Genomic DNA, 21,308 nt, shown 5'->3' on the forward strand with positions numbered 1-21,308 from the left:
CAGAAGGAAGGCCCTGATTGAGATTTCTCCTCAAGGTCCATGTCCAATGTCTGAAACAGAGACTGGATTTGCTAGGTTTCCTTGATTAGAAAGGCAAAGAGCCTCGGCTGCCCAAAGGAGTGGAGTCAAGATATGATGACCCTACACACATCATGGCAAGAACAAACTATTGGTTTGTGTGTCTACTTCTAGAAACATGGAGAGACACAATGCTCACAACCTAAATCTGCTGTTCTTATGCAGTACTTGGAGGCCACAATCAAAAAGTTAGAGGACCCCCTGATCTAGAATAAAGGCACAAACACAAACTATCACTGGAAACATAAGTTTTATATCAAATCCTCCAGAAATCACTCTGGGCACTGAGTGAAAGTCCTTCAGCCACAGCTAGCTGAAGAAAGGAAGGAACTAAGGCAGTTTAGGAAACTTGGTCCTTTCATAACCTTGGCTACCTACATGCAGGGCCAGGATAGGAAGTTTGTGTAGCTCCAATAGGCACTGCTTTACAGGATGTTCCTGAAGCTCAGTAACCCTTGAGAGGCACAACCCACAAGTATGAATATGCAGAGGTCACCTTGAAAATATATTACATTTCAAGTCAATCTCTCTCCATCCTTCCAGACTATGCCCAGTAAACAACTGTTTTTCCTCACAGTATATTTTATTTACAAATCTAATGTGGTTAGAGGCACTGCATGATGCATAAGCAATTTAAAACTGTTGACATTGATTTTTCAGAGAAGCTTATGAAATGCTAAATTTTATTGTAGGCACAGTTAGTTTAATTTGTGTTAGATTACTGGTGAAGAGACAAATCTCATTCCCACCTGGATTCAAAAACAGTTACTTGCTAGAAGTAGGTTTATTATTCCTTATTTGAACATTAAAGTGTGCTACACCTTACATATTAGTTTATAGAAACTTTAACAGAAATATTACTCCTATTTATCATATGTTAAGTTTTAACAATGTACCCGGTGTTAATTTTTTTGGTTTATAGGCCACTACATCATTGTACTGCCCAGGCAAGTCACCCAAATTTTCAGGTTTAGTTTTTCTACTTGTAAAATGGGCCTCATAATTTAGATAGTCTCTTTCATAGATAGATTTCAAAGCTCTTGACAAAAATACTGAAGAGTACCCCTATTTGTCTGATATATTTCTCTTCGCTCTCCTCTCACTCAAGAGCAGCTCACTGATTTTTTTCTTATCAAAAATAATCATCAGGCACAGACCTACCATGGAAAATTTTAGCAGAAAATTGAAAATTTCAGAACGAATGACTGAAGACAAGGAGTTAAAACAGAAATTGTGATGCAACATAATTAAGGCTATTTTTTAGTCACTAGTAGTTTTAGTAAAAGTCATGGACAGGTCATGGGCAGTAAACAAAAATTCACGGCCTGTGACTTGTCCATGACTTTTACTAAAAATACCTGTGACTAAAACTTGGGGGGGGGGGGGGGGGGAAAGAGGCGCGGGTGATCTGGGGGTGTTGCGGGTGCTGGAGGAGGTGGCCCAGGACCCTGCTGGTGCTGGAGGGGAGGGCTGGCAGGGGCTCCCTACCTGGCTCCGCATCCTTGCAGCTCCTAGGAGGTGGAGGGGCACAAGCGCCGGCTGCTGCAGCTCCCATTGGCCGGGAACCGCAGCACAGAGCCCCCCCCCCCCCCCCCCCCCCCCCCGGTTTCTGCAGGGCCATGCCAGTGAGAGCCCCCCACCCCAAGGTAAGTGCCCCCCAACCCCCTGCCCTTAGCCCCCTCCCACACACACAAACTGCTGCTGCTGGCCCAGGGGCTGCCTGAGCCAGCACCAGCCACTGCAGAAATCACGGAGATCACGGATTATGTGACCTCCGTGACAGACTCGCAGCCTTAAACATAATCTATAGTGGATCACAACCAACACGGTGCTACTATTAGAATGATCTCTCCTCTAGACATCCCCCCAGGGGGAAAAAAAGTGGGATATGAATACAACAAAATGCTCAAATTCTTCTGCTCATACCTTCCTTACACAACAAAAAGAAAATGTTTCAGGATGGAATTTTTAGAAGTGCTCCAGAGCTAGCCTAACTATTGCAGGTTTTTACAGAGTTAGACCAATGCTTTGCACTTTCAAAAATCTCTCCGATAATGTTCTAATTCAACATCTTTTCTGGGTCTTATCTATGTTTGTTTTATAGGCTAAGCTGCTTGGGGCAAGGGCTGTCTTTATTTGTCCTGTAAAGACCCAGGCACATTGTTAGTGCTTAAACATGTAATTCTGAAAAATTGCTGAAAACATTTTCTACTTCCTCCATGCCCAACAGAATGTTCCCTCTAAACAAGTTTGTTCAATTAGATTAGCATAACTGACAGCTTAGTATCCCCTCCCACAAACATTTTAAATTAGACACAGGGATCAGAACTTAAGTATTTGCATGAGACAAGCCACTGAATAAATGGAGTGACAGAGGAAATGATGTTTAGGGAGTCACCATGACCAAAACGGCTAAAGCTGAAAAGTGAAGGGAGGAGGAAGTCTCTATGGAAACCAAAATTCTTCTTTCTAAAAGCAATAACTTATTAGCCACTTGAAGAACATAGAATCATAGAATTAGAAGGGACAATTCCACAACCTCCCTAGGCAATTTATTCCAGTGCTTAACCACTCTGACAGTTAGGAAGTTTTTCCTAATGTCCAACCTAAACCACCCTGGCTGCAATTTCAGCCCATTGCTTCTTGTCCTATCCTCAGAGGTTAAGAAAAACAATTTTTCTTCCTCCTCCTCGTAACAACCTTTTACATACTTGAACACTGTTATCATGTCCCCTCTCAGTCTTCTTTTTTCCAGACGAAACAAACCCAATTTTTTCAATCTTCCCGCATAGGTCATGTTTTCTAGACCTTTAATCATTTTTGTTGCTCTTCTCTGGACTTTCTCCAATTTGTCCACATCCTTCCTGAAATGTGGCGCCCAGAACTGGACACAATACTCCAGTTGAGTAGAGAGGAAGAATTACTTCTTGTATCTTGCTTACAACACTCCAGCTAATACATCCAGAATGATTTTTTTTTTGCAACAGCATTACACCGTTGACTCATATTTAGCTTGTGGTCCCCTGTGACTCCTAGATCCCTTTCCGCAGTACTCCTTCCTAGGCAGTCATTTCCCCATTTTGTATGTGTGCAATTGATTGTTCCTTCCTAAGTAGAGTACTTTGCATTTGTCCTTATTGAATTTCATCCTATTTACTTCAGACCATTTCTCCAGTTTGTCCAGATCATTTTGAATTTTAATCCTATCCTCCAAAGCACTTGCAACCTCCCCCAGCTTTGTATCGTCCGCAAACTTTATAAGTGTACTCTCTATGCCATTATCTAAATCAGTAATGAAGATACTGAACAGAATCGGATCCAGAAATAATCCCGGTGGGACCTCATTCATTATGCTCTTCCAGCATGACTGTGAACCACTGAAAACTACTCTCTGGGAATGGTTTTCCAACCAGTTTTGCACCCACCTTATGATAGCTCCATCTAGGTTGCATTTCCCTAGTTTATTTATGAGAAGGTCATGCAGGACAGTATCAAAAGCTTTACTAAAGTCAAGATATACCACATCTACCGCTTCCCCCCCATCCACAAGGCTTGTTACCCTGTCAAAGAAAGCTATCAGGTTGGTTTGACATGATTTGTTTTTGACAAATCCATGCTGACTGTTACTTATCACCTTATTATCTTCTAGATGTTTGCAAATTGATTGCTTAATTATTTGCTCCATTATCTTTCCGGGTACAGAAGTTAAACTGACTGGTCTGTAATTCCGTGGGCTGTCCTCATTTCCCTTTTTATAGATGGGCACATAATGGCTGCTTCCAGAAATTCAAACAGTGGGGGCTGGCATTAAACACTTAATTGCCTTGCTTGAAGTAGAATTAAATTTGGGATAGATTTTTTTTTAAAGACTTGAGGAGTTTATCTGTGCACTTCAAGTTAACAATTGTTAAGGTACATTTCAACTGATTCCAATTAAGTGAGCTTATTATAAAGAAAATTGTTTGTTCGGTAATAAAGAAATCTCACATGGAACCATTAATCACTTGGGACACCAAAAATTATTATGAGCACTGGCAGACAAGGACAGTGTCTACATAGCGCTGTTTATTTAGTCAATTGCATCTAAACACAGGAATTGAGGGTTTCTTCATGTGGTTAGTTGCCATCTTGATGAGTACTTTGATTCACTTTCAAACTCATTAGACAAACATGGTAAATTGTTAATCATCCAACTACATCAGGAAAATGACCTGTCACTGGCAATGCCTCAGCCATCACCTTCTTCTGGTTTTGAAAACTGTTTTTAAACTGTTCATATACAAAAAGCTTCTTTTCAAACCTGGTTTCAACCACACTTTTTTGTAACCAAGCTAAAAAATATTTGTTTTTGTCTACACAAAAAACTAATCCATTGTAACAACTAAGTAAGTGCCAGAGGGACTCACTGCTGACAAGCTTTGTTACCAGATCATTTTTTTCAGCATAGCAGTGTAAAGGTCTGCCTAATCACATACATGTATGTTGTACTAATGTACCTCTGTTTTAGTTCATTAATCTCAGCAGTTCTGTACTTCCCTCCAGCTAGGTATAAATAAAGCCTCTTCCCTTTGGCTATGGGCTAATTAGAACCATTATTCTCAGAGTGATGTGGGCACAGTGATGAGCACAATATGAATGCAGTAATGGTAGATTAGAAAGAGTAAATGAATATTGAATACTAGACTGGAAAAGCACAATTATTAATTGTTTTAACCAGCCAAATGGACACGTGCTATCTGTCTAACTCTGTAACGGGGAGCAGCAGTTTTACTGTAGGTATCTTTCAGAGAAGAAGAGGTATCACACTAACAAGTAAGACTACAACAAATCCTAATTAAAAGTTTTAAAACCACCTCGAGCTCCTGGCAAAGGAACATGAGAGGGCCTTGTGTTCTGGTGATCCCGTGTCGCATAAAGTACCCCAGCAAATAACACACAATTGTTCAACAAAATAGGCAAGCAGTGTTGTACATAAAACAGCAGTTATATCAGGACCAAATTAACATATACAAATGCACAGCTAGTCTTGATTCAATAATGATTAATATGTGTAAACTACCATTCGATTACTAACATATAAAAAAAAATTGCAATTAACTTATTGGCTATACAGTTGTCAAAAGAAGTCTTCAATGCTCAATTTGTATTCAATTTACATGTAACAGCTTAATCAAACCTAAATTAAATGTGAATTTGAAAATTTTAAATATAATTACTTTGAGAATATTTTGAAGGAAGGACAGGAGTAGCTATTTGTGAATCTGGAACAAATCGGACAAGAGATATTCATGGTACAATTAAATATGCAATGCCTCTTGTGAAACATGCAACTGAAGCAAAATTTATCATCTACTAAAGCAGCAAAAAATCTCAGAAAATTTAACATGAATATAGACTAAAGACTTAGCCAAATATATTGGTCAGGTATATTAATGGCTAAGAGTAACAGTAACAATTGCTTGGCTTTTAATATATAGAACATTTATATTGTCACAAGCTTTGTTTGTATGGTAGAAAGTAAAAGCTACTACAGAGCTGTCCTGCAGATCTAAAAAACAATAAGAATGCTAAAGTCTCTACAAACGCAACACACGATTTACAGAATCCCAATGTATGTATTCATTTTTCTTAAGTGGAACAAAGAGTTAGGGATTGCCAAACTGTGCAAGAAGAATGAGCACAGATATTCTAGAAAAGAGCCCATATTAGTTCCAGCATTATTTAAAAAGAAAACTTCAGAATACAGCTGCAGAGTGAAGCATGCCTAGCTTATATGAGAAAGAAGCACTTCTTAAATGGTAAGTTATATATGAAAATTTAAGGGTTTTTGTGTTTTAAATTAGCACCTCTGAACAGCCTTCCTACGGTAAACTTTCTGAGAAGCATCACTTTTAAAAACAAACCACAATCAGTATTAACTTAAAAGGTCTAATGTCAGTTCTAAATCCTGTTGCAGACCCCTTTTATTCTTAATTATTTTGCCACCATGTGCAAAATGTGCCAGAAACATATGATGCAGTGGTGAAGGGGATATTGGATTTGATAATCAGAAAAAGCTGAACATTTTGTTGTCATTGTAAATATTTAAAATAATGATTTTTCTGATGATTAAAGGTCACAATCAAGCTGGGATCTAGCCAATTTCAAAACAGGAGTTTAAAAGAACTTTGAAGTACTGCTCCTGGTGCATTGGCCAACTTTTTGTAGTTTAATAACCACATTATCATATTTGTAAAAATGTGCTTCCCTCCTGTTGTTGTATGGAAAACTCAAACAAAAGAGGAGAAATGGATTATACAGGGAGATAGTGATGAATATACAGTATATATGATGAAGTGCAATCAAATGCAAAGTAAACAAATTGAAGGGATAAAAAAAACCTTTTCCTTTTTTCAATCTCTTTCCATTGTACTTAACTTTACAGTTACTCGTAACAATAGTAGGTAAAATATTTTCAGACAGAAGGATAATTTTTAAATTGATGGTGTCCATTAAACCAGCACTAAAGCATTTAAATTAGAAGACACAAGATCATTTACTTCTTTTTAAGAGCGTTATTAATTTAGATGCAGGCCTTCAGATACTACGGGCTGTATCCAACTCCTTTAAAAGCCAATTGAAAGACTATTATCTTCTTCAGTGGAAGCTGAATTGGTCACCAAAAGCCTTCTTTACATCAGTTTAACTGAAAGGAGAATAAGGCTAACTCCACTGATTTCAGTGGATTTACAAGTGTAGAATACTAGAATTAGGCATGTCTAATTAGAGAACCATAGACACATTGCATCAGAGCAAAACAGACTGATGCAATTTACCCAAGATAAATTGCAATGATACATTGCAGCTACATAGACTTTGGTGCAAGTTTTATCAATTTAGACAAGCCATCAGTGAGAACAGAGTAAGTCCCTAACTTGCTGGCATATGGTGTAACTGCTGGGGTTATGCCAATGCTTGCACTGCAGACAAAATGGACAACATCTAGGAAACTATGAAAATGACTGACTGAATTGGTAAACTTACAGCTGTGGTAAACTGGGTCTAAGAAAGGGATCATTTTCTGCCCCATTGACAGCTTTATTTTTCCTCTGTTTTGGTTCCGAATTGGCAGAAGGTGTTTGAGAATTATTGGTAGATGGAGGTTTTCGTTTGGCTAGGAGCTTTCTTTGCCTTTCGATATCTTCCCTTTGTTGATTCACCCATTCTTGTTGCCTGTAAAACCAAAAATATTGCATTAACTATTAATATTTGTACAGCTAATAACATTTTAAAAAGCAGGCTTATAATAATGGCAATGATACATTCTAATCCACTGAATTACCATAATCTCTTTTCTTGGTAAAAATGAAAAACTCATGCGGCGTTCTTAACTAACAGGCACTGTAAATGTGAATATTAATTTTGGGGGGCAGAAGAAGAATTTGCATGATTTTATTTTATTTTTTATGTTTGTTTCTTGGTGTATTCTTTGTTGGATAATATGCTACAGATTTGCAATTTGGCAAGAGGATGGTAATTGAAAAGGTTGTACTTTTTCTGCCAGTAATCATTTTTGCACAAATGAAGAATAAGAGTATTTCAGAGTATGTTAAAAAGAAATAAAATGTTCCCTATTAGGTAAGAGTATTCTCACAAAGTTTTGGAAATACGTTGGTATAATTTTCTTTTGGAATAGGTTTCCAAAAGTGTAACATATATACTGTGTTCTCCACATTGGAAACAAATGGTATTCTGACAAAGTGGATATTATCGCTTACAACCAACACCAAAAGAAAAGAAAAAGTCAGAGATGTCAATACAGAATATTAATATGGTTGTTTTACAAATCAGATACTTTATCTGAGCTGACCTTCCTAAATAAATAATCAGTTGGGTTACACAGCAAATATTGTATGTGTGCACAAAACACATAAGGAAGACTGCAAAAGCTAAATCATTAGATATTAACTAGGTCAGGGGTTCTCAAACATTTAATGTGGACCCATTTCTGAAGAGTGTCTTCATAGGCCAAATCCCTACGCAATCACAATCCCATTTGCATTCCCACATCTTTCTTGGCAAAACTAGAGTTTCTAGTGAATACATTAATACTTAACAATATAAAGGTCAAATCAGTTTACTTTCCAAAGCACGTCTCTGAAGTCATGAATTAGTTTCTTTCTCCCATTCCACCCTCTGCCCCGTCTCCCCAAGCTCCTTCTCTGCCCCATTCTCTGCTGAAGTACCTTGTTGAGGCAGCTCTTTTCCTGCTGGCGGCTACAGGCTCCTTTCCCCCATCCGCTTATGCTAGCAGCAGCCCCTAGTGGAGGCTGCTAGGTTTGCTCCTCCTCCTCGCTCCTCCTTCATTGCAATGAAGAGCCTGGATGTCTGTAGAAGCTGCTATAATGAAGGATGTGGAGCCAGCACCATGTGACCAGCAAGCCCTCCACAGACCATCAACTGTTCCACTGACCACCCGTAGTCGGTGGACCACAGTTTGAGAATCACTGATCTAGGTTTACAACTTTTTCTATCAATTGTGATGATTAATGAAATGCTGCTCAGTTAGTAAATTCACACTTGTTCTAAGACTTGTTAAAATCAAGTGAGGCCCAATCATCTTCTTTCAAAAAACAACAGGATTTAGCATTCTACATTCTGTCAGTTGATTAAGGGAGTTCTGTACTGTATTCTGAAACTTCAAAAAGCAAAGTGAAATACTACACATGAAAAGCAGCTCCAATCCTAGAAGCTCTTAGTAATAAAAAAATCCACTGGAGGGAACTGACAATTACTGAGAATTTTAAAAACATAACATTGACTAACTTCACAAGATTTTGAAATGCAAAGCCATCTGTCCACTGTTCAGTAAATGAAGCACCATGTCGAACTGTTGTAAAATGCCCGAGGCGTAGTCTGTCTTGCATACTCTTCTCTCTGCTTGCCAGCTTTTCTTGTGTGCTCTAAGAAAATCAAAATATTACCAGTTTTTCTAAAGTGTTTAAAAGTTAGCAAAAACACAGCCCCTCCCTCTAATGTCTTTTTTTGAGTAGTAGATAAAAGAATGATGGATGGAAATAAGTTTCAACTACTCATATTCAAATTAACACTGCAAAACCCATACATGTTATTTTTTCTGGCTTATACATTATCAGAATGGTTAAAAATTCTGCAGTAAGAATTTAGCTATTATTCATAATGATATATGAGCCAGAAAACCCAAGCTTGACTTTACTTGCAAACGTGACATGGAATTGAAAGAATGAGGGAAGAAGGCAGGGGGAATTTGAGCTACCTTTACACTGTCACAATTCAAGGCTGCTCAGCAGGCTGGTGTGTCCCCAGCACAAGAGCTGTCTATGGGATGCTCTACACCAGTGGTTCTCAAAGCCGGTCTGCCGCTTGTTCAGGGAAAGCCCCTGGCGGGCCAGGCCAGTTTGTTTACCTGCCGCATCCGCAGGTTCAGCCGATCGCGGCTCCCACTGGCCGCGGTTCGCTGCTCCAGGCCAATGGAGGCTGCGGGAAGGGCGGCCAGCACATCCCTCGGTCGTGCCACTTCCCGCAGCCCCCATTGGCCTGGAGCGGCGCACCGCAGCCAGTGGGAGCCGCGATCGGCCGAACCTGCGGACGCGGCAGGTAAACAAACCGGCCCAGCCCGCCAGGGGCTTTCCCTGAACAAGCGACAGACTGGCTTTGAGAACCACTGCTCTACACTCCAAAGCAGCCCACACTCCCCCAGTCTGATGAACAACAGGCCTGCTACATCCTGTTCCCAGCATACCCTGGTGCCGGGGCTAGCAATGGTGACAGCATAGATATTCAAGGTGACCCTCCATTGTGGGAATTCTTCCGCAGTCTCTTGCAGCAGAATGTATGCAAAAATTTAGTTTCTTTTCTTAATGTCCTGACTTGTCTTGTAATCATTGCATTAAACTAATTTTTGTTTTCATTTTCCTTGACTTTTTGGGGTTGTTTTTAAGAAAAGCAGTATTGCTAGTGTTTAAGAATGTTGGCATTAAATTTGAAGTTCATATCTCATTTAGGTGAATGGGATGGCAGAGGAGTAAGTACCTGCTTTTGCTGCTCTTAATATTATGCTAAAGACAGAAGGCAGCAGTGGACTGATTTACAGTGGAAATTCTCCTAGCTCTCTTACGTGCTTTTCACAAAAAGAATGTCCCCAGTTAGCATGTTCAGAAGTGGTTTTTCAATCACCTGTAAATTTATTTTAAAACAGTTTGCCCAAAGTTCAGAAAAAAGACTGAACACCACCCAGAGGAAAAGCCACATGCTAAGGTCATATCTTTTATGCTCAGCAGTGACTGAATTATTAGTGAGCAAAAAAACGCTTAAGTTCAAAAATGCATTTTTTCCACTCTTCCATATTTCAAAAATGGCTGAAGGGATTTTTCTCAAATTTAAAATTAATTAGTTCTGGACTGAGACCAAAAACTTAGAAAGTTTCAGCCCAAACAGAAAGTTACGAGCAAGTGAAAATGGGGTGGAGGATTTAATAACGGCACTCCATAGGTAACTATCTATAGTGCTTTCTACCACACACACTGAAAAAAATAGTGTTCCACCTTACCTTTTCAATCAGAAGTTTCTTGCTCATTGAAATGCATTTGTTTAACCTTTCTTTATATTTTTCAAGTAGCTTTTGTTGTTCATCTATTTGTCTTCTAAGATCACAGTTAGCCTAAGAACAATATGAAAAAAAATGTCTATTATATTTCACATCAATGTTATTTTATGGAAAATACTACAAATCAAAAACATATAACTATTATCAATACAAATTTATAGCTTCAGTGACATGCACTAAAGCAGGAATGCCTACATATATAGTAATATATAAACAAAACAACCCTATTCTCAGTATATCAGCCTCATCAGATCTGTATAGAGATGGCCTTACTTTACAAAGAAACTTTAGGTCCATGATCATTAAAGCTGCATACTAGAATGCTACCTACCATTACATAGATTTGAATTGTATCTTAATATTTAAGTGTCAGGGGCATTTTATCAGATAAAATATGTAAATAAATACATCTTATCTAGTACATTAGTACTAGTACTTTTCCACCCTTCCAATATTAAATAGGAAGCTCAATTCTAGCTCCAGTTCCTCTTCACACAAAGGATTTCAGGAATCAAATGGAAATCAGTAATCTCTTTCATAACCCACAGTAAAATAAAATTTCACACTGACAAATTCAAAATATCTGAGGAGTGGAAGGGAGTGAAAAGTTTAAAGCATGCTGTTTGTATTCATATTATGACCTAGGAAGACTGGAATTATGTTGTTCCAGCTATAACATAATGTTATTTTTGCAATGTTATCTTTATTACTTCTATACAGTTTAGCAGGTAAAGACAGAAACATACAAGATTTTATGAACATATATTAGATAAGATATATACAATTTGTGAAGTTATTACAATCCCTTTTACTCATCTCCTTTAAAGGCTTCTATTTGTTCTATCTGCACACTGTTGTCTGCTTTTTGTCACATCCTGTTTGTCTAGTTGTTGATATAGTTACCTCTGCATCCCTACTACTTCTGGAGTATAACCACCCCAACTCCCTTACTCTAGTACAGGAACTTTCCGAAGTACTTCATTTTTTTTCTCATTATAGGCAGTTATTTTGTACCCATGGTACTTCTGTCATGGTAATCTTGAAAACGTAGGTAATAAGAAGTTGTCCTACTGAGGAATGCTTTACTTTACAATTAAAACAAGAAATCAGTGAAAATATATCAAGATTTGTAAAAAGCCAAAGAAATTAAACTAACACACTGCCATATACAATATCATCCTTGTCTGGAGGCTGAAGAAGTCTATAACCATATTTAATAGTTAGATGTGCCAAAGACCTATTTCTTTTAAATGCTGAAGCAGAAAAAAAAATGAGATTCATGCACTTAGTTATTGCATAGTATATGTTGCTTTTCAGAAAAAGCATATATGCAGATTTTAGAGAATATTTTAATCTTCGCAAATCTGGTGTTTTCTGTCATATATTTATATTGAAAGTTTAAAATATTTTCAGCTTTATAACTTCATATTATAGTACAGATATTTTCTATATACCATCACTAACTGATATTTTAAATAGACATCTTTTACTCAGACTTTTACACTTACCCTGAGCAAATCATCTATACGACCTTCTTTCTTTTCCAAGTCTTGATTTTTATTACTTTCCAGTGCAGCTAATTTCAGCATCGTGAGATCAGTCTAAACAAAAACATTTTCAAATATTTAATTCCATTCTTTGGCAGATGTAACACATGATTTTACTCATTTTTGTATCAATATTGTTAATCATTTTAAATTATTATAATTGTCTTTGTCCATTAACAGGCTGGGTTGAGTAAAGAGTTTGGATGAGCCACTTTAACTAATAAAGTTCTTCATTAATTGAAAGCCAATCTATTAAAGAGCAATTAATTTTCTTTTCCAGTAAGGGATGAACACAACATGGCTTGCATGAAAAAGTCTACTAATAATACTGTGTTCAATTGTCTCTGGTCTGAAGTGGTATCCCTCTAAGTAAGGAAATTTTAAACTAACCAACTGCGAAAGACAGAGGGTCAGAGGACTGGGCTGGACATGCCAAATGAAACAGCAGTTCAGCAATAAGCATGCTACAGAGCGTAAAAAGGACTACCATTTTAATTGACAAAGAACTTCGACTTTTAGTTCTGAAATGCCTTGTTGTATCTGACCATCTCTCATTGTCACAGTGGTTGCTATCTTAAATACTGATAGAGCTAGAAACCAACACTTTAAGATCAAATGACAGCCTGAATCTTGAGCAAAAGGTACAAAGCATTCATCTAACTCTAATGGTTCATGAAGTGCTATGCTGGAAGTAATGTGAGCGCAAAATGGTAATCAGAATGACTAGCAGCTCATAATTTATCAAGGACAGAAATGTTTTTGCAGACCACTACAAATGCTTGCAGAACCTGTAAATTTTCTAAATACTGGTCTTGAACCAGTTATCAGGCATGGAAATAAATGGTCACTGATCAATGTTTTCATGTATTCTAAAAATGACATGGGAAGTGTCTACACAAAAGTGTTTACCTGAGTGATTTTAAATGATAACTGTTTTGGCTGTGTAACAGGGTGGTCCCCAAAAGCTAATGCAGTAGGAGAAGGACTATTCTGTTGAACCTAAAATACATAAACAAAAGATATCAGCTTCAACTTGAAATACTCAGATTGCAAAGTGAAAGTATTATGAATGTCAAGTATCAAAGGGGTAGCCGTGTTAGTCTGGATCTGTAAAAGCAGCAAAGAGTCCTGTGGCACCTTATAGACCAACAGACGTATTGGAGCATAAGTTTCGTGGGTGAATACGTCTGACGAAGTGGGTATTCACCCACGAAAGCTCATGCTCCAATACGTCTGTTAATCTATAAGGTGCCACAGGACTCTTTGCTGCTATTATGAATGTATATCTCAAAATCCTGTGAAAATAACTACTTGACCGTTGGTTGTAATTAGCAAGGTAAAATACAAAACATGGAAAGACCATACTCTAACTATATGACAGATCTATCTTTGGAGTATTGTATCTAGCTGTTCACCATGCAATTAATCACATATGTGTTTTGGAGAGGATGCAACATACTCTAAAAGAACTATGATTGGATCCATTTCAAGGAAAAAGGCTGAGAGATTTGGTCTTATTCTCTATGGAATAGGAGCTATTAGAAAGTTTCTAAAGACTGTTACTTACCTTAAGAGGAATAGAATAAAGTTTGTAGAAACAGTCACAATACATATCAATTCACACTAATGCTCAATTAAAAAATTAAATTTTGGCATCAAGCACAGTACTTAGATAATATGAACGAAGCTGATCTAATAATGACTCTTGTATACCAAGTCCAACAACTTTTGTCTGGTAACAAGTAGTATCATAAGCTTGCCTCCTTTTCTAATGTCCCTTAGCTAGATTTTTGTGAGGCTTTGTCTGCACTACACACCTTTTAGCGACACGGCTGTGCCGCTACAGCCGTGCCACTAAAAGGCGCACAGCATAGCTGCTGTTTGTCGGCAGGAGAGAGCTCTCCTGCTGACAAAAAACTTCCACCCCCAATGCGCGGCAGTAGCTTTGTCGGCAGGAGAGCGCTCCTGTTAACAAAGTGCTGTTCACACCGGCGCTTTTCGTCGGCCAAACTTTTGTCATTCGGGGATGTGTGTCTCTGTGTGTTTTTCACAAAACTGAATGACAAAAGTTTTGTCCTTCAATTTCCACTGTAGATAAAGCCTTAGACTAAGTCTGACAACTCAAAAATAACTAAACTGGGTTTCCTTTAGTTTTGGAGGGCTTCTCTGTCATTGGGGGCCCAGAACAGGGGAAACCTGTTGTATATTATGGAACCAGACATCACTAAGACATCAGTCTGAAACCTCTAAGAGAAATCATTTTTGGAGGGGAAAATATAAATTAGAGAGAGAGAGAGAGAGAGAGAGAGAAGGGCTCTCGAGCAATTAAAAAATTAATCGCAATTAATCGCACGATTAAAAAATTAATCGCGATTAATTGCACTGTTAAACAATAATAGAATACCATTTATTTAAATATTCATGGATGTTTTCTACATTTTCAAATATATTGATTTCAATTACAACACAGAATACAAAGTGTACAGTGCTCACTTTCTATTTATTTTTTAATACAAATATTTTCACTGTAAAAAACAAAGGAAATAGAATATTTCAATTCACCTAATACAAATACTGTAGTGAAATCTCTATCATGAAAGTTGAATTTACAAATGTAAAATTATGTACAAAAAATAACTGCATTCAAAAATAAAACAAATGTAAAACTGTAGAGCCTACAAGTCCACTCAGTCCTACTTCAGCCAACTGCTCAGACAAACAAGTTTGGTTACATTTGCAGGAGATAATGGTGCTCACTTCTTGTTTACAATTGTGACGTTCCATATGCTATATGAAAATATGCCTGGAATGTGAATATAATGTAACTGGAATATGCTTTATGCAAAAGGTCTCTTGTAAGGTATCACTACAAAGCTTATAATATACTGAGTGTATATTATCCTATTTGTATGTGTGTATCATTCTTGTATCTAAAACTATATGAAGTTAACTCTGAGGTCCTATTGTAATTATGCAAAGTGTGGGTCATTAATGGTAGCTTAGGATCTTGATGGCTCCCATTAACTAGAACAATTGGTTGTAAATGGCCTTGTTTACTCACAAACCCTCCTGGATACCTGCAGGTCAACCCTGAAAGAATGGATAATGAGGTCTTACAGTGACGTGATCATGTCACCTGGTACTGGAATCCATCTGAAACCTGGTGCTTTTCCATTTAGAAGGAAGGGTGGGAACCCAGAGAGAGACAAAGGATTCCTGTCTTGTGCCAAAGCTATAAAAGGGGGTGAAACAGAACAAAGGGGGCTGCCAGTCATGAGAAATCCCCTAGCTACCACCTGAGCTGGAACAAAGACAGTACCTGGGGAAAAGATTGGGCCCAGACTAAGGAGGAGTCTAGTCTATGAAAGAAGCTTCTTGGAACATCTCTGAGGGTGAGATTTACCTGTATTCAGTTTCTTAATGTAAACCTCTACCCCGACAGAATGCAGTCCGATATAACGCGAATTCGGATATAACGCAGTAAAGCAGCGCTCCGTGGGACAGGGCTGCTTTACCGCGTTATATCCGAATTCATGTTACCTCAAGTGGTTCCTCTGCGCCCGCCTGTTACTTGCTGTGGCCCTCCATGGGGCCCCCCCCACCCCAGCTCACCTCCGCTCCGCCTCCTCCCACGAGCGTGCCACAGCTCCGCTTCTCCTCCCTCCCAGGCTTGCTGCGTCAATCAGCTGTTTGGCACAGCAAGCCTGGGAGGAAGGAGAAGCGGAGCTGCGGCGTGCTTGTGGGAGGAGGTGGAGGCGAGGTGAGCTGGGGCCGGGGAGCCGCAGCTAGTAAGGGGGGGGAGCAGAGGAACCGCTCCCCGCCTCAGCTCACCTCCGCTCCGCCTCCTCCTCCCATGAGCACGCCCCTCAGCTCCGCTTCTCCTCCCTCCCAGACTTGCCGCGCCAAACAGCTGATTGGTGCGGCAAGCCTGGGAGGGAGGGAGGGGGGAGCAGAGCTGCGGCGCGCTCGTGGGAGGAGGTGGAACGGCGGTGAGCTGGGGCAGGGGGGCCCCAGGGAGGGCCGCAGCAAGTAACAAGGGGCACAGAGGAACCGCTCCCCGCTCATCTCCGCCTCCTCCCCTCAGCACACCACCGCCGCTCTGCTTCTCCCCCTCCCCTTTCCAGGCTTGCCAGGCCAAACAGCTGATTGGCGCGGCAAGCCTGGAAGGGAGGGAGGGAGAAGCGACGCGGCGGTGGCGCGCTCAGGGAGGAGGCAGAGGCAGAGTGGAGGTGACCTGGGGCGGGGAGCGGTTCCCTCTCCCTACCCTGATATAACGCGGCCTCACCTATAACATGGTGAGATTTTTTTGGCTCCCGAGGACCGCGTTATATCAGGGTAGAGGTGTATTAGGCTTAGACTTGCATGTTTTGTTTTATTTTGCTTGGTAACTTACTTTGTTCCATCTGTTATTACTTGAAACCACTTAAATCCTACTTTTTATACTTAATAAAATCACTTTTGTTTATTATTATACCCAGAGTAAGTGATTAATACCTGGGGGAGAAAACATCTCTCTATCAGTGTTATAGAGGGCAGACAACTTATGAGTTTACCCTGTATAAGCTTTATACAGAGTAAAACAGATTTATTTGGGGTTTGGACCCATTGGGAGCTGGAGATAGGTAACCTGCTGAGTGGTTTTCAGTTAAAGCCTGCAGATTTGGGGGTGTGGTTCAGACATGGGTCTGTGTTGCAGCAGACTGGAGTGTCTGGCTCTACAAGGCAGGGTTCTGGAGTCCAAAGCCATCAGCGAAAACGGGCTCAGAGGTAATTTCAGCACATCAGTGACCGAACCCATTACAACGTCACCTGAAAGTGAGAAGAGGCATTCGCATGGCACTGTTGTAACTGGCGTTGCAAGATATTTACATGCCAGATGCATTAAAGATTCATATGTCCCTTCATGCTTCAACCACCATTCCAGAGGATATGCATCTATGTTGATGACGGGTTCTGCTCGATAACAATCCAAAAGCAGAGCGGACCGATGCATGTTCATTTTCATCATGAGTCAGATGCCACCAGCAGAAGGTTGATTTTTTTTTTTTGTGGTTCAGGTTCTATAGTTTCCGCATTGGAGTGTTGGCTCTTTTAAGACTTCTAAAAGCATGCTCCACACCTCATCCCTCTCAGATTTTGGACTGCCCTTCAGATTCTTAAACCTTGGGTCAAGTGCTGTAGCTATTTTTAGAAATCTCACATTGGTACCTTCTTTGCATTTTGTCAAATCTGCAGTGACAGTGTTTGCAAATCAAACAACATATGCTGGGTCATCATCTGAGACTGCTATAACATGAAATATATGGCAGATTGTAGGTGTGACGCAGTCTATATAATTTTATAAAAATATGCTAATCAGTGAATATAACGTAACTGGAATATGCTTCATGCAAAAGGTCTCTTGTAAGGCATCATTACAAAGCTTATAATCTACTGAGTGTGATCATCCTATTTGTATAAATGTACCACTCTTGTATCTGAAACTAGAAATATGAAATATAACTCTGAGGGCCTATTGTAATTATGCAAAGTGTGGGCCATTAATGGTGGTTTGGAATCTTGATGACTCCCATTAACCAGGACAATTGTCTGCAGATGGGTGTGTTTTACCTGTAAGTCTTCCTGTATACGTGTGTGCTGGCAAGTGGGCAATGAAGTCTTGCAGTGACATGTGATCATGTCACCTGAACTGGAATACATCTCTAACCTGGTGTCTTTCCACTGAGAAGGAGGGGTGGAAACCCAGAGAGGGACAAAGGATTCCCGCCTTATGCAAAAGATATATAAAGGGGTGGAACAGAACAAAGGGAGGAGAGGAGCCATCATGAAGAATCCCCTAGCCACCACCTGAGCTGGAACAAGAGCTGTACCAGGGGAAAGAATTGCGCCCAGGCCTGGAAGGTGTCCAGTCTGAGGAAAAAACTTACTGAAGCATCTCTGAGGGTGAGATTATCTGTATTAGGTTTGACTAGACATAGATTTGCGCATTTTATTTTATTTTGCTTGGTGACTTACTTTGTTCTGTCTGTTACTACTTGGAACCACTTAAATCCTACTTTCTGTATTTAATAAAATCACTTTTTACTTATTAATTAACTCAGAGTATGTATTAATACCTGGGGGAGCAAACAACTGTGCATATCTCTCTATCAGTGTTATAGAGGGCGAACAATTTATGAGTTTACCCTGTATAAGTTTTATACAGGGTAAAACGGATTTATTTGGGTTTAGACCCCATTGGGAGTTGGGCATCTGAGTGTTAAAGATAGGAACACTTCTGTTAGCTGCTTTCAGGTAAACCTGCAGCTTTGGGGCAAGTAATTCAGACCCTGGGTCTGTGTTGGAGCAGATGGGAGTGTCTGGCTCAGCAGGACAGGGGCCCCGAGCTGGCAGGGAAGGCAGGGGTAGTAGTACTCTTGGCACATCAGGTGGCAGCTCCCAAGAGGGTTTCTGTGATCCAACCCGTCACAGTGGGTAAAACAGAGCAGGGAACATACAATTCTCCCCCAAGGAATTCAGTCACAACTTTAATTAACGCACTATTTTTTTTATCATCAGCATGGAAGCAAGTCTTCTGGAATGGTGGCTGAAGCATGAAGGCGCATACAAATGTTTAGCATATCTGGCACGTAAATACCTTGCAACACCGGCTACAAAAGTGCCATGTGAACACCTATTTTCACTTTCAGGTGACGCCCGTAAATGTAAACAAACTTGTTTGTCTTAGCCATTGGCTGAACAAGAAGTAGGACTGAGTGGATTTGTAGGCTCTAAAGTTTTATATTGTTTTGTTTTTGAGTGCAGTTATGTAACAAAACAAAACAAAAATCTACATTTGTAAGTTATACTTTCACAATAAAGAGATTGCACTACAGTACTTGTATGAGGTGAATTGAAAAATACTATTTCTTTTGGGTTTATCATTTTTACAGTGCAAATATTTGTAATAAAAAATAATATAAAGTGAGCACTGTACACTTTATACTCTGTGTTGTAATAGAAATCAATATATCTGAAAAATGTAGAAAGACATCCAAAAATATTTAATAATTTTCAATTGGTATTCTATTGTTTAACAGTGCGATTAATCAACAGCCCCCTATATAGCAAAACTCAAACATTTTCTGAGCCACAGAGTGTAAGGAAGTTTGGAGATCAAATTCTGAAGCTGTCAACAAGCAGAATAAAGTGGATTTGTCCAGATGGGGGAAACAAGACAGAAATGGTCCTTCCACCTGGAGTTAAACAAAGGCAAGTCCAACGTTGACACTGCAAGCCTGTATATGAGGGGAAACTATTTATTTTCAAATTAAATCCCAATTTTCAAATTTCAAAACATTACTAGTAAGGAGAGTTATAAGGGATAAAGTAGTCATGTATTTAAATTTAACTAGAATCTGTTGGTTTATCAGCATCTTTGCTTATAACAGAACGACCTGGATTGCTCACTATATCCTTCCTAGTAAAAAGGACTAAGGAATTTTTTTGTTAATGTGTGTAGGGTAGATGTGAACAGATGCTATTATGTCCAGTTTTTTAAATTACTTAGTGAAAAAGTTATGAATTTATTTTAAATAAATGACTTGGAATTCAACAACCACCCATACCAGGTGACCATTTACCTGAAGTTATACAGTATAATCAGTAACTTGGAGCTTCCCTTCATATTTTACAACAAAGTTTCAATCAGACAGTAATCCTAGTTTATAAACCTAAAATTTACTGAAAGCATTTTTAAAAATTTGAACTTTATACTACTACTTGTTTGGTTTGAAGAAATAGATTTCTTCCTGAAAATAAGTTTAGAAAGTTGCACTATTTACAGTGATCATTTATAATCAGTGATTCCCAATTAAGGTTACTTTCAGTGACTGAAAACTTTTGTACTGCAGGCTGAAATTGAACAGATTAATAGTTCAAACTTACAGAAGAAGGGGCGGAATGTGAATGTGAATTTTGAGGAGAACGGATTGCAGGAGATATGCCTCTTACAGGACTGGAGCCGTTTCCACCTTGGTACTGAAGAGGAAACATTGCCAAAGAATTAGTTAACATTCTTATCAAAAATGGATGTAAGGCAAAATAATAATAATAATAATAATAATATCACTTATTGTATTACTGCACAACCTATATGTCTAAAGGAAGGAGAGTGCAAAAAAAAAAAAAAAAAAACCACTATTCAAGATGTAGCTTTCATTTAAATAGAAATTTTACAAACACCTCCAAAGACATTTTAAAAACTAATTATTTTAAACCGTTCATTCCCTCGTACTTTTTCAGCTCCAGCAAGACCAAGAGAACATTTAAAAGACATTGCTAGCTCACAGTGTAGACATGACTTGTATGTGTGACTTTTGTATAGAAAGCCATGCATTTTATGTTTCTAAATCAAGGCAGGTGACAATCCAAACAAATCTGTTGCCTGAGTAGTGCAATACTCTTTACATTTATGCTTGTGAATTTAACTAAATTTAGTATCTTACACAGTTACTTGCAACATTAAAGAAATCAAAAAAGTAATTTTCAAAATAAATAAAAAACTTACTTCAAAATAGTCACTAATTTTGTGACCACGTCCCCCAATACTTTTCCCTGAAGTTAAAGAAAAAATTAAAGACATTAGAAGTGATAAAATTAGACCACTATACTTACTACAGAGGTGAAAAGTACACAATATGTCAAATAAAGTCTTAGAATCTGCTAAGCAGTTTTTTGCGGCTTGGTGAGCCAATGGGTGATCTTTCTATCTAGATATTCATATGACATCCCATCAGCACAGCATCTGAGAACTCCATGCACTTTAACTAATTTATTCTCACATCATCCACATATGGCAATGAAGTATAATTATGCGCCTTTTTTTTTTTTTTTACACGAACGGGAAACGGAGGCACAGAGAGACTGACCTGTTCAACTCACACAAGTCGTCTGTAGCAGAGAAGCCAGGAATTAAATCATCTCTCTTAATTCCCACTCCAGTGCCTTAGCCATAAGACTACCCCATCTAACATGATGAGATGTTCATCATTAATGTCAGCAGACAAGAGATTAGGTGC

The 21,308-nt window shown here is 38.9% G+C and overlaps 1 protein-coding gene across 2 annotated transcripts in view; it reads right to left on the minus strand.

Moving 5' to 3' along the window:
* Nucleotides 1-21,308, minus strand: part of TLK1 (tousled like kinase 1) — a 152,865-nt gene that overhangs the window by 41,081 nt on the left and 90,476 nt on the right. The window contains exons 5-11 of one of the 2 annotated variants that reach the window (XM_024209291.2): nt 20,798-20,844; nt 20,176-20,268; nt 13,159-13,248; nt 12,211-12,303; nt 10,646-10,756; nt 8,884-9,020; nt 7,102-7,290 (exon numbers count right to left, since the gene is read on the minus strand). In XM_024209291.2, coding sequence (XP_024065059.1) covers nt 7,102-7,290; nt 8,884-9,020; nt 10,646-10,756; nt 12,211-12,303; nt 13,159-13,248; nt 20,176-20,268; nt 20,798-20,844 — 760 coding nt within the window. The remainder of the gene's footprint in view (nt 1-7,101; nt 7,291-8,883; nt 9,021-10,645; nt 10,757-12,210; nt 12,304-13,158; nt 13,249-20,175; nt 20,269-20,797; nt 20,845-21,308) is intronic. The other variant, XM_024209365.2, reaches the window with a different exon arrangement.

This window comes from Terrapene carolina, unplaced genomic scaffold, assembly GCF_002925995.2.
Source record: "Terrapene carolina triunguis isolate 2854851 unplaced genomic scaffold, T_m_triunguis-2.0 Scaffold62, whole genome shotgun sequence".
Classification (NCBI taxonomy): Eukaryota; Metazoa; Chordata; order Testudines; family Emydidae; genus Terrapene; species Terrapene triunguis.